Below are 14,767 nucleotides of genomic sequence, written 5' to 3' on the forward strand. Positions count from 1 at the left end.
CAAGTGGCGCCCTATATTAAATTTCTTGAGGTGTTTCCGGTTTATTTTCATTCTGTTTGTCCCAAGAGATTTATGACCCTTTATTTCATTTTTCTGTAGTTGCCCCAATCCAAACCCTCTTGTCTTTTACTTATCCACGACCCCAGCTCTCCAACTAACCCCTGAGTGCCCGTTCGCACAAGTGGCGTTTATTTTGCTTACCCTTCTCCACCCCCATAGTTTCTCTTCCCTCAATTTTCTACCCCTTGTATTAAAATATTACCCTATGGTAGGCAAAATATCTTCGTTACAGTAGAAGCAACACTAAAATGGCTTCGATATGAACGCAATAGCGACATATGGTAATAAATCCGGAAACTAATTGTCGAAACCAAATTCAGATTTCTGCTTTAATCTGTGCCTTCTAAGAATTGCAAGGCAAAACAGACGTTGATAAAGATGTAATTAGAGACATGGGAAATCTAAACTACGACAGGAAAGATTGTTTTCAAGTTCAGAGCTTTTGCAAATAGCCGCTCCGAAGATTCCTTTTAGGATGAAATACGTATAAGCGGATATACAGATGCACTATACGTGAAATCAAATCTTAACTGTCTTTCCTTTCAATTATTATTAATTTAGGTGACTATGATTCCTCATCGGAAGACTCTGATAGTGATTAAGTTACAGGACCATTTTAGGCAATATACTTACTAAACAAAACAACGATTTGGAGTGAAAATATGTGTGCTGTGTGCACTTTCTATATCAAAAATTACTGCGATTACGTCTTGCCTGGAGGCCTTGTTTGCAGGATCACTAAATTATAAGAAGTGCTTCGATTAGGTCTAAAACCTGATTGAGCAGGGTTAAGGATATTGTTTTTTTTCTAGATACCAGATTAATCGCTTGTTGATCATGTTTTCCAATAATTTGCAAAGGGTACGTGTTAGGGAGGAGAGTTGGGAAGAGAGCTGCTTTTTTTATAGGAAAAATAATGGATCCCCTCGACTTGGAAGGAAATTCTTGTTGAGCCCAGATTACATCTATACTAAAATCACAATCAAGATGCACTAGAAGTAAACAAACCAAGACACTTGAATGTTACGAAGAACACTCCCGAATCATAATTTACAATGTATAAACTTTGTAAATCATAATTTGGGATTTATACAATGTATATACATTGTAAATAATTATTTGGGAGTGCTCCGTGTAACATTTAACGTGTCTTGATTTGTTTATTTCTAGTGCATCTTAATTGTGATTTTAGTATATATCTTATAACGGTAGAATATTATTGTGTAGTTATTTTTATGCTTTAGACTAATAAATGTTCGATACTACAAAAATAAAGTATTTATATTACTGTTTTTTTGTATAGACATAGTTTACGAACTATAAAAATTGGATCTACTTGGACCCCGATCCGTCTTTTTTGTCATATTTTGAAAGTTAAAAGAAGGATCAGTGCTACATTTTTCGTAATATTTTACTTGCAAATTTATAACGAAATAAAGAAGTCGTTTTCAAATAATATAATATAATATGTGTTATCTACCATAGAATTATCCAGAATCCGGTATACCGATTAATAACACTGTCTACATTAGGAACGTGTCGCCTGCGGTTGAAATTGACCGACTATAAGATATCAGTTTTCATATCAATAATCAACTTTCCACTTTTGTTACATAATAAAAATTAATAACAAATGATATATAATATCCTGCCTATTTACCTACTAATTAAAAACCATTTAAGGTTATTTGCAGCTGTTAAATTATGAAAGCCAAAAACAAAAGAAAAATCATTTATTTAAAAATGACAAGGTCATTCCAATACCTATACTTAAAGCTGAAATCTTGTCATTCTGAAATTAATAAACATTAATTCTGCTGTTAAACCTGCTTAGCGGAATCAGAAACTATTTTTGTAATTACAGAAACTTTTGTCTTTGCAACTATAGGACTGCTTTCAGTTCCCATAATTAGTGTTTTAGGTTGTTACTGCAAAAAGTGGTTTGGTCAAGGTCAAATAATTTCAAAGGCAAATAATGATTAAATCGATATGGGATGTTTAGACGAAAATGAAATGTATGAAAAGTATAAAAATGATTCTTTAAAAATATAAGTCGTGTATTTTACATTCGTGTATTGTAAATTACATTGTGGGACTAGTGGTTTGCACATGACATTCTTCTTTTAGCCCTTGTCCTATTCTCGGCAAGAGGACAAAAACGAGAAAGAACGAGGGAATCCGAGTAGAGGAATATCATGGATGAGTCACTCAAGGGACTGGTTTGGTCGAAACACAAAAGAACTGTTTTAAACAAATTGTAAACAAATTTAGAATAGTTTTTGATATCAATCTCATATAGGCAAGGAACATAAAGAAGGATATGAAATGCTTAAAAAATAATAAATATTTTATTAAAATGCAGTAAATGTAAATACTTATTTAGCCCAGTCTGGTTAAAAAAAAAGGTCGAAAAATTTTTCGCAGATATCTGAAGCTTTTAAGACACAGGTGGGGGTTATTAGATGACAAATAGATAACTTATATTTTACATAAACAATATTTATACCATTTTTTATAATCAAGAATATCTTTATTTTCCCGTTTTTTAAATTAAAATTGATAAATAATTTATGAGAGATATTTGCAAAAAAAGCAGTTTTTGCACTAATTTATAAATTTTATTAATTTTTTTATTGACAAAATCAAATGTTATTAATACATTTGAACATCGAGGAATTACCGTCTTTTAAATTTGTGCCAAATTTCCCCCCGATCGGTTAAATGGTTTAAAAGTTATTTAATTTATTATCCCTGAGGCTAAATATTTAAACTATTGAACTTGCTCTATTAATGATGCAATACACATTTAGCAAATTTCATAGGATTCTTTAAGACTTAAACTATCTCAGAAGTTTAATGCATATTGCGTTTTAATCGAAATTATTTACAAAATAAACGTTTGAAAACGGGATATGTTTTTGATTTATAAACAATTGTAATAACTTCTATATTTTTCAACCTACAGACTTGTACGTACAACCATTGGATAGCTGGTAAAAAAACTCACATTAAAAAAAACATTCTATGACCAATACGAACGAAGTTAGGGACTTTTTTTTAAATCACATCTCCATTGTTTATAAACATTAAGAAGTAAAATTTGCACAAATTTTGAATGAAAATCTAAACTTTATATTGAAACTTAGGTATAAAATTTATTCAATTTTTCGAAACTTACAGCTTTTTGAAACGAAGGTACTTTCGAAAGATCGACATAGGAAAGTGGAGGGGATAATTGTTTCAGCTCCGTTTTTTTTTTCGAGATCGGAACTTCAAATTAAAACACGTAGGAAAAATTTACATTATCTCGGCTTCCATTGCAGCTAGAAGCCTCTTTTTTTAATCTGGGGTAGCTCGTCGAAATATGAATAACTACATAGTTTTCACTTGCCGGGAAATATGGGAAACCTCGGAAAAATTGAGTCCATTTGAAATTCACCGTAAAAACTTACTTTTTTTTAATTTGACTGCAGTACTAATAATGATGACATAATTTTCAACTCCCTGGAAATCTCGGAAAATCCCCTGAAATTTAATTACCCGAAATTTAATTTATAAAATATATTACATCTTTGATATAAAATGAAAAAAAATATATGTTGATTTTCCGAGATTTCCGGGGGGGGGAGAAGGGGGGTGAAAATTTTGTTATAATTATTAATACTGCGACAGACGCCAAATTTAATTCATCTAGCACCCACCTATGTATTAAAAGCTTCAGATATCTGCGAAAAATTGTTCGACCTTTTTTTATTTAACCAGACTGGCCTAGATAGTAAGTAGATCAGCACAGTATTTGTTTGAGGGCAGTTTAAATTTACATATTTACGCAATACTATATTAAATGAGTTTTAATAGCATAGTACAGTTTGCCATTAACAAAAACAGTTTCTGATTTAATTACTTATTATTGCTAAGAGCTGAAAGTGCTTACCACATTACAGACATTTTTGACCGAAGAGCATTGGTTTTGCTACTCTTGTATGATTTATTTATAGTTAAAGCAAAGTGCTAACACCATAATCTTGTATGATATCTCGTAATCACCGTTTTTTAACTTGTCCAATAAAACTCAAAAACTTAGAAGTCTTTAAAACTGCGTCGATTTACTTAAAATTTTGACAGGAGTTGTAATATAACTCATAGTGCTATTATTCGGGGGGTCAATTCCACCCCTTGTCAGGGGTGTAAATTTAAACAGTCAAAATAACATCTGAAATCGATAGATAGGTAATCAAATTTTAAGAAAACAATGTCATATTGAATATGAATGAGTTATTCGCGAAAAACATGGTTTTTTGACATATTTAATTACGAATAACATGAAACGTATTGGGTTAACAAAAAAGTTGAGTTCATATGCCATTTATTCAGTTCAAAATATCATACGACCCTTAAAACCCGAGTAAGCTGTTTTTTCTTCAAAAATTCACCGAAACTTTGTTTATAAACAATAAGCAGTTTAAAAAGAAGCATTTAAAAGATTATTAGTTCAAGTTTTTGTCAGCAACTGTCCACATTACAATAATATTCCTTATGAACCATTCACTACTAAAGAAGTCTCGAATACTATCAAAGAGCTTCATAACTGGAAATCTCCTGGACCAGACGGAGTTCAAAACTTCTGGCTAAAGAAGTTTTGGAGTGTACACGAGCTTTTAACAGTATTGATTAATCATGTTATCTCTAATCCACAGGAAATACCATCATTTCTTACACAGGGAACCACTTATCTAATACCAAAGGATCAAAATAACACCCAAGATCCAGTCAAGTACCGCCCAATTACTTGTCTTCCAACTTTGTACAAATTGGTCACATCTTGTGTAGCCCGGCGTACCTACCAACACTGTGATCTAAACAAAATCATAGAGCCTTATCAGAAAGTATGCGCTAAGGGTTCCATAGGTTGCAAAGAACAACCTAAAATCGACTTTTCTAACCAGGCATACACCAAAAAAAGGAACCTTTTTACTGCCTTCATGGACTACAAGAAGGCCTTTGATTCAGTGCCGCATGAATGGCTTATAAATATATTGAAAATATATAAAGCCGATGATAATCTAGTGACCTTTTTGAAGCATATGGCAGAGATTAAGACTAAAATTCACCTTCAAATACCTGGTGAAACCAATATCGAAACTGAAGATATCCCGATTAACCGGGGCCTTTTCCAGGGAGACTCGTTGAGTCCATTTTGGTTCTGTCTAGCGATGAACCCACTAATTCAGCTATTGAGCTCTACGGACTCAGGTTTGAGCATCAAAAATAACAATACTGTTGTAGCGAAGCTTAATCATCTGTTGTACATGGATGATTTGAAATTAATAGCTTCCACTCGAAACCACCTAGATCAGATGCTAAAAACTGTAGAAACTTTCTCAAATGATATCAGTATGCATTTTAGACTAGCCAAGTGCCGTATACTAAATATAGTCAGAGGAAAGGTTCAGCCGGAAGGTTTCGATATGCAAGATGGCAAAAATATCGAATCAATGGGTGAAAATGATATGTACATCTCGGGTAAAGCAAGCGCGGAAAATCGACCACAAACAAATAAAAATCGAACTAACTTCCGAGTTCGTACGACAGTGAGAGTAAGACAACTAAATCGGTCATATCTCAATAATAAAAATTTGTTTAAGACATTAAATACGTACGCTTGTTCCGCTCTGAGCTATTCATTTAGTATTATAAAGTGGTCAAAAACGGATATAGAGTCTTCAGAAGAAAGTAAGAACACTTCTTACAAAGGCGCAAAATCACCATCCACGCAGTGCAATAGAGAGAACAACATTATCGCGATATCAAGGTGGAATAGGACTCATGAACATGCGAGCAATTGGATAAAGTTGTTAATTTAAGAACTTATTGTCAGGTACAGGCTGAGACATCTACTTTACATCGAGCAATTTGCGCAGTAGATGATACAACGCCGCTTAAACTGAGGGAACAAGAAATGCGCATAAACCACCTGATTCAGCAAGAAAAAATGCGCACCTGGATGAGTAAATCTCTGCATGGGCGACATCTCAATGAGATCAGCCAAGAATATGTCGACAATACAACGTCGAACTAGTGGTTGACATCAGGAAAAATGTCTCCCGAGACTAAGGGGGTTCCTACTTGCCATTCAGGATCAGGTTATTCCAACAAAAAATTACCTGAAGAATATTGTTAAAGATCCTCATATCCAAAATGATAAATGCCGATGTGGATGCCAAGCCTAAGAAACCATCCAACATCTTACCGATGGCTGCCAGGCGTTTGTCGGTAATGATTATAAAGAACGCCATGACCCACAGTAGGAAAGATTATCCACCAAGAACTAGCTGACAAACTGGGACTTCTCCAAACCGACCATCTTCCTTATTATCAATACGTCCCTGACAGAATGCTTAAAAATGACAACCACTGTGCTCACAGACCAACCAGTGGCACATAATAGACCGGATCTCATACTATTTAATAAACTTACACTTATTGATGTGGCGATACCTAACACCAATAATTTGCGTGTTAAATATAACTAAAAGATCGCCAAGTACAGAGATCTAGAACTACAAATCAGGAGACAATGGAGAATGGAAAGTACCCAGACAGTACCTATTATTCTATCTACTACTGGCGTTATTCCCAAAAACCTCTTAGAGAACATAAAACAGCTAGGTCTAAATGAACATCTCTATAAGGCCATGCAGAAAGCAGTACTCCCCGCGATGTCCAGATGTGTACAAAAATTTTTGGGAGATACTCCAGCATACCAAGTCATCTAGCGCTCGTTAACACGGAAAGAGTCCCACCAGAGCTCAATCCTTTTGATACCCTAGGTATCTGGGAAGAGTAAATGTTCCCCTTAGAAGGAGTGTGAACCGTATGGATAAATAGAGATAAGAGAAAAGTCACCTAGGGCTCGATAACACGGAAAGAGCCCTACCAGAGCTCAATCCTTTTAATACTCCTTTTAACTCATCTGGGATGAGTTAATTTTCCCCTTAGAGGGAGTGTGGGCCGTATGGCTAAATCTGGAGAGAAAAGTAAAATTTTGCAAAATAAATTATTTATTTTAAATCGTTTAAACAAACTACTGCGTTAAATAAACAATTGAAAAATGAATTAATTGAATTTTTATAATCTATGCAACGAGGTACGAGATTTTACGTTGATTAGAATTGGAGATATTGGGACTTTTATAAATTTGAATTTATGAATTCAGTTTTTGAAATAGTAAAACCGAGAAATAAAAAAGGGTTTCTTAGGTGCTAAGGGTCGTAGGACTTTGTATTTTTTTTTAAATTCGTAAAAAATGACGTTTAATCTTTTGCATATTTTGTTTATTACATATTGTGATCTCCAAATTTATCGAAAGCAGTTGTCAGATACCTGTATCAAAGAGTGTCACAAAAAAACAATTTTTATTTACAAATAGTACATTGAACGCACAGTAATTGTCTCAATAACTTAAATTAAAATATATGAATTGTCTGCGATGTGGATAAGCGTTAAAAATACAAACCACTCAAATTGTTATCTTAAAAATACAGCAACAACAGCAGGCCAAACAACAAATCAATAACCACCACCGTACCTTCCAAGGATTCAACAAAAAGATCCCAAATAGTACCTTTGAACTTGGTCAAGTTCTCCTCGTATCCATGCGGCTTCTCGTCTGTCTTTCTGTACTTTTCCGGAGGAGCATCGTAGTAAGAACCTTCCTTCGGGTCGAAGCCTAATTTTTCCTTGTAGTAGTTTTGTGTCGACATTTCTCGGTCACAATTTTTTAAAACATTACACGCGCACTAATTATTTTTAATTTTTGGAAGTGTTTTATTTTGTTAGTTGCAGTTGAGCTTAAATTCAGGAATGTATACGTTGCGATTCGTTTTTATTTCGTTGTTCGTTTGGTGATTACACTGAAAATAAGGTTTTCTTTTTAAAATAATACTCTATTTTATTACATCAAATACAAGTTTCCTTCTATTTAAAATTAAAGTCACGAGGTCATCCTCTTCACAAAAAAATATATTCACTTAACAATAATTACTAGAATTAAAAACGATTATGCATGTTACAGTTTTCAAAAAATCACTTCTTTTATGATGTGGCTGTCAAACTATTTTTAACTAACAGAAAAAAGAACAATAAAAATCCTAATATTTCCTACTTAGCAAAACTAAATTCAATGTTTTACCACTTTGCTTTCTCAAACTTGCAAAGCAGGCAGATTAATAAATTGGTAGACAAGGGAATCAATTGCATTCCACATGCCGTTTATCAAGGCAAAAATTCTTAGTGATTAGTGAATTTAGTTTCTAGTACTCAAATCTGAGTAAAGAACTAAAACATAAAGATGGTATTAGATTTAAATTCAATGCAGGGCATCCGCCAGCTGCTTACACATATTTCAACCTCATTAGGTATCATCAGGCTCTGCCTCTGCATATGTCGCTCTAAAGATATCTAATGAGGTTGAAATATGTATAAGCGGCTGGATGATGCCCTGCATTGAAATTAAATCTATTACCGTCTTTCTGTGATAGAAAAAACTTAAAAAAAGCATCATAATATCAGCAAAAACTCCTCCGAGAGCCGTGAGAACTTATTGTACTTAAGGACTAATCAAGGACGGCTTAACTAGAGATATCAGAAGAACCTATGCCGAGAATTACCGTCCATTATCTAGATTCTTAGAGCAGTAAAAGAAATAAACGGAATAAAGCTCCTGGGAGCGATGGAATCCTAGCAGAAATGCTGAAGAAAGGCGGAGAAGAAGCCATCACATATCTAAAAATACAATTTAATAAATGTCAATTCGAAGGCAACATACCCGAACAATGGAATACTGCTAAAACAATACTAATACACAAAAAGGGAGACACCACAGACCTGAAAAATTATCTACCAATTTCACAAATCTCTTTCACAACTTTACAAAACCTTTACAAAGATTATTACAAACAGGTTAACAATTAAATTTGACGGAATACAACCAGTAGAACAAGCCGGATTTAAAAAAGGGTACAGCACCTGTGACCATCTATATACTTTGAAAATCGTAATAGAAAAGACTAACGAATACAATCTCCCATTATGTCTGGTTTTTATAGATTATGAAAAAGCTTTTCATAGCGTAGAACTGTTGGCAATAGAAGCATTAGTCAACAACCGGATCGACTTCAGGTACAGAATATTAATACATAATATTTACGAACAAGCTGAAATGATAGTGACGTTGGGTAATGGAATCGAAACACCAGTAAAAATCAACCGAGGCGTAAGGCAAGGAGATACAATATGTCCAAAATTATTTACAGCTGCCCTAGAAGATATCTTCAATAGATAAGTCAATACACTGGGAAAATAAGGGAATCCCTATTAACGGAAGATACTTGAACCATCTTAGATACGCAGGTGATGTAGTACTACTAGCCGACACGTGGAATGCACAGAATACGATGATTGAGGAGCTACACAGAATCCCTAAAAAAGGACTGAAAATGAATTTCAGCAAAACTAAACTAATGTCAAACAAAGATGACAAACCTATAATAAACATCCAAGAGACAGAGATAGAACACGTAGATGAATATACATATCTGGGTCAAAATGTCAAGGTAAGCAAAGAAAATCAGACTACCGAAATAAGCAGACTTGTAAAAATGGGATGGCCAGCATTTGGAAGATTCTCATACGTAATTAAAAATAAAAATATACCTCAAAGACTGCGAACCAAAGTGTTTAATTCCTGTATCCTTACATATGGAGCTCAAACCTGGACATTCACTAAAATAAACATGGAGAAGATCAAAAAAACTCAGAGAGCTACGGAGCTACAGATGCTGGGCATCTCAGTCAAAGACCATAAAACCAATGAAGACATTCGTAATAGAACAAAAGTAAAAGATGCTGTCGAAGAGGCAGCTAAACTGAAATGGAAATGGGATGGACATAACCAACGTCTTAAGGATGGCCGATGGAATAAAGAAATCGGGAATTGGCGGCCATATGAAGCCAAAAGACCACGAGAAAGATCGCAAATGCGCTGGAGCGACGATATTAAAAAAAAACTGCAGGACCAATGTGGAAAAGTTTTACAAACAACAGAGATGAATGGCGAGAATTGGGAGAGGCCTATATTCGGCCTAGAGAGAAGGGCTTGAAAAAATCTAGCTTCTTGTGGAAACGAATGGACAAACACACAAAGAAAACAAGGAAAAGAAATAACGCAGCCTTATTCATCCAAAAAAGTATGGTTTTCATTACTGGCCATATTTCCGAACATAAAAAGAAATTATTGAAAACTCATAAGCAAAGCCGAGATTAAACGCAGAAAGGACCAAAAAAGAAATAGAGAGCGAGTATGAGCGACGCAGCTAGGAAAAGGTTAAAGAAGCTGTTGAATCAAGCCCTCGACCAAAAGAGCCTTAACAGGGCCTCTAGAGAGACTTATGCAACTAAAGAAAGAAAGCGACTATCTCGGCCTGAACATGAATACGACTAAACTAAGATCGTGGTCATAGATCGAAATCCCAACTTGCAGACAAACCGATAAAACAAGTGACAAAATTTAAATACTTGGGCTTCTGGATAATTGCAGCAATCTAGACCTACACCTAGGGGGTGTAGGGTTGTGTTATAGAGGTAGCACCTTTTATCGGAACGAACACATCGAGCGTCATAGACGGGAGATGGTTCTTGATAACTGGTCCTCATAAGACACCTAACACCTAAGTTCCACACCCCGGGCAACTGCATTGGTCTGCAGGCTAAACTAAGTGAGGATAGTCAGATATGGCGAAAATTTCACCGACCGATTGCCGGTATAAGCAATCCCACACTTGCTAATCAACGGCTCTGGGCGGAAGAATTGGTAGATGGTAGGGCACCATTTTTGTCCTGTTGTTGAGAAATCGGTCCCGAAGTTGGATGAACTAATATCTTGGTCAACGGCATAAGGATGTAGAAGACAAGAGGAAACGAGTACATTAAAGATACTCATGGATATACCTAGTACAATCATCATGGTTTTAGAAACTAATAACGGCGTTATTGATCATCGGAAGACAAGACCCCGGCAGGGGAGAAGAAGATAAACACTCTCAGGTTATTAATCAGCGAATTCCTTGTCAAAAGAACGTAGATGGGAAAATAAGACTGTCCAACACTAGAATAGAAATCTGGAATGTTCAGAGCAGATTATGCAGGGAAAGATCCAAGGAAAGAGAAGCAAAGGGAGACGTAGAATGTCATGACTGCGCAACCTGAGAGAATGGTACGGATGTACATCAAATGAACTTTTTAGAGCAGCCGTCTCAAAAGTCTGAATAGCTATGATGACTGCCGATCTCTGCCGCGGAGATGGTACTTGAAGAAGAAGAAGACCTACACCTAGAAATAAGACCAAGGATAGAAATGGCAAGATGAAGCCCTCGCTAAGCGACCACAGCCTCAAAATAACATCCAGGATTTGATTTATTAACTGCTAGGTGTATTCTGTCTTATTGTATGGAGTAGATGCTTTGATCAGTGAAAGTTGAGACAATGATTCGCCTTGAGGCATTAAGGATTTATTTGAAAACCGAAAAGTTGAAAAGTTACATCGAGATTACATTTTGAGAGGACGCAATTTTATTTTTTTGATGTGTGGGGGTGGTTAGTAAAAGCTTAAGTTCAAGTTTGTAGGGTCGCCACCATTGGTCCCCGGTCGACATCTTGGAAAAATAAGGACAAAGTGATTTCGCGCTGTATCTCGTAAATTAGCATCCCCACAGAAAATTTTGTAAAACATTATCTGTAGCAAATTAAATTTTCTACAACTTTGTTTCTATTACTTTTTATCGCAAAATTGAAAATAAAAAAAATTATATAAACAAAAATAATTTTAACATTTTTGAACAAATTTTCTTTGGGGTCTTATGAATTTTCTTCTGGTTATTTTACAATAAAATGATATTAGATCAATATTATAGGGCGTTTCTCAACGAATAATTTTCACTACAAATGTGTAATTTCTCTGGGTTTTACAGCACTTTGAAGTTGACATCGACATGACGAGTCTTGAATACATACTTGAATAAGAATACGATAAAATCGAACCATTAGACTAAGTTTTTTATTATATATTTTGTTATGTATATAATTTATTATTTTGTTAACATTCCTTTGGTATTAGTTTATTATTATTATTATTTCCCGACCAACATAAGGTAAGTACAGTATTGAACATAAGTATATATTTAAAAAGTTGTTTTCCAGCTATTGTTTTTTCTTTTTCTTTGACGGTCCAGGCTGCGATTCAGTATCGAAGGTGAATGTTTGCGAAAGAACGGAAGTTAGAACGAAGTTTGAGTTATTAAATGCTACGTTTGGTCGGATCTTCTATATGGAGTTTAAATCGAACATTAAATTAAATACCATGAGACGGCTAAAAGCCTTTGAAATGTGGGTTTATCGCAGAATGTTCAGAATATCAAGGACACAACACATTACGAATCGAACAGTATTAGATACCATAAATAAAGAGTTAGAAGTTATAACAACAATTAAGAAAAGCAAGAAATGACAAATATAACATGCTACGATTAATTGTAGAAGAGAAGATGAGGGACGAAGTGGTGTAGGCAGAAGAGATATGTCATGGCTTCGCAATATCAGAACTTGGACGGGCATGAACGTTCAACACTACATAGCACTACGTTCAATTGAGACACTACATAGCATTGGAGGCTTACTTGTCGACAACCACATATACTTTTACAGTTTGCTTTTCATCTGAAGAAAATTAATTTCAAAGCTCGGGGTGCTGTAGTTTTAAAAGTTTTGCTTTTTCCAACTCCAATCTTCAGGATCGCAGTCTTTCGTGGTGATAAACTCTATCACTGTGGAAACGAGCTTTATCTTGTGTTGGCGGAAGCGAAGTTAAATGTAATGTCACTGTCTTGGATCGAATCGATTGCATCTCATGCTGTTAGAGAATCATCTTTATCTCTACCATATAAAGAGACATTCGCCAACGACAGTGGACAAATCTGGCTCGGCTTTCTCCCTGAGAAATAATGCTGTTCGGCTAGCTAACTCAGGATGTTTCTGTAAAATTTTGATGAATTTAAGATTGCCGATCTTAAACTTAAAAGTCAGTATAATTGTTGCGATATTTGGGAAACACAACATTGGACTGCTCCCGCTTCCTAGTGCTGTGATCAAGACAAAAATATCAATGTCCTCTGCTACGACAGTCACAGAATCATAGGCTTGGAAGGCAGCAAGCGCAGAACGGATGATGACCGTATCTGCATCAGATTCAGCTTGGTCGACACTAAAACCCACTTCTGATAAAGCAGTTTTGAGAAGGTCCAAGAAATATATCTTGGACTAATATTGGTACGGCGCTTTTATTTTATCTCTGTCAATTGGGTAAGTTTTGTGGTGGCGGAATGGGTCGATAATAAATTAATAATACCATAGGAATGTTAAGAAAATAATAAATTGATTTAAAATGACATGAATAAAAAATATATAATAGAAAACTAAGTCTAACAGTTCATTTTTATTGTATTCTTACGAGTGATCAAGAATCCGGTAAAATTCGGAACGCTGTAAAAGCCAGAAAAATTAATGAAATTATACAAATTTGTAGTAAAAACGATTCGTTGCAAAATGCTCTGGCATTATTTTATTGTAAAATAAGTAGAAAAAATTTGTTCAAAAATTTTTAGTTATTTTTGTTTATAACTTTTTTTATTTTCTATTTTACGAGTAACAATAATAGAAATAAGGTTGTAGACAATTTAATGTGCTGCAAATAATATCTGTCTAAGACATAAAAAAGGAATATTTCAATGGACTAAGAGGAAAAATAGAGGAACTGCAACTCCGTTACGGTAACTTTGTTGCTGTAAATACGGTAGAAAACAGTTCAGCAGTTGTAATTGATATACGAGCGAAAAGCACATGAATCATAAGAATCCTTGCTTGGAGTTATATGAAAAGTATTACCAAATAGCAGATGTCAGGAATGTAATATCCTTCATAAATTATAGGACACTAACTCTATTATCACTGGGCGTGAAAAATAAGGGCAGGTAAGGCTGCTAATAGACGACCAATTGACGAAACAGATTAGACAAAGCATAAAAATATTCACTAAAACAAAAAGCATAAAACAAGTTTTACTGTCACAAGCACATTTTTTATCGTAAGAACTGCATTTCTTCAAATATAGAAATAACTTGTATTTGACGCAATATCACGTTTTTTCTAGAGAATGTTGTCATGTACTACCGATATACTGAGTGTCGGAGGATCGAGTGTTTTTTTATCTGATTATAGCTAACAATTTATTAATAAGTATGACAATACACCATTAAAACAAATCACATTCAAGTATTTAGTATTTATTTTGAAATACCTTCTATCGGAGGACGAGTGGAGTGTTAAGGTCAATAGTATTAACAAGGTTGATATAGTGGTGTTAACAGAATTTGTATAAAAGTGTTAAATATGCTAAATTATAATTTATATAGTCGTTGCAAAGCGTATGACTAATAATAACAACTTATTATACTGGAACATAAAAAGTTCTCGTCTACGAAAGGAAATCTTTTATTTTTTAAGTGATTACTTCTTATCATATCGCTTGGTATGATGTTTTCACGGGACCGAAATCCTACTTAGCGTGACTTGAAGAATCAAGACGGGTGTAGTAACC

The 14,767-nt window shown here is 34.6% G+C and overlaps 1 protein-coding gene across 31 annotated transcripts in view; it reads right to left on the reverse strand.

The window, feature by feature from the left end:
- Positions 1-14,767, reverse strand: part of shot (dystonin-like protein short stop) — a 733,882-nt gene that overhangs the window by 455,435 nt on the left and 263,680 nt on the right. For 27 of the 31 annotated variants that reach the window (XM_072531657.1, XM_072531662.1, XM_072531658.1 and 24 more), the window contains exon 2: positions 7,649-7,973. The exons of 2 other annotated variants lie outside the window; for them this stretch is intronic. In XM_072531657.1, the coding sequence (XP_072387758.1) occupies positions 7,649-7,823 (175 nt within the window). In that variant the 5' untranslated portion in view covers positions 7,824-7,973. The remainder of the gene's footprint in view (positions 1-7,648; positions 7,974-14,767) is intronic. 2 more of the 31 variants (XM_072531668.1, XM_072531661.1) reach the window with 1 other exon arrangement.

Source organism: Diabrotica undecimpunctata, chromosome 5 (genome assembly GCF_040954645.1).
Source record: "Diabrotica undecimpunctata isolate CICGRU chromosome 5, icDiaUnde3, whole genome shotgun sequence".
Taxonomy (NCBI): Eukaryota; Metazoa; Arthropoda; class Insecta; order Coleoptera; family Chrysomelidae; genus Diabrotica; species Diabrotica undecimpunctata.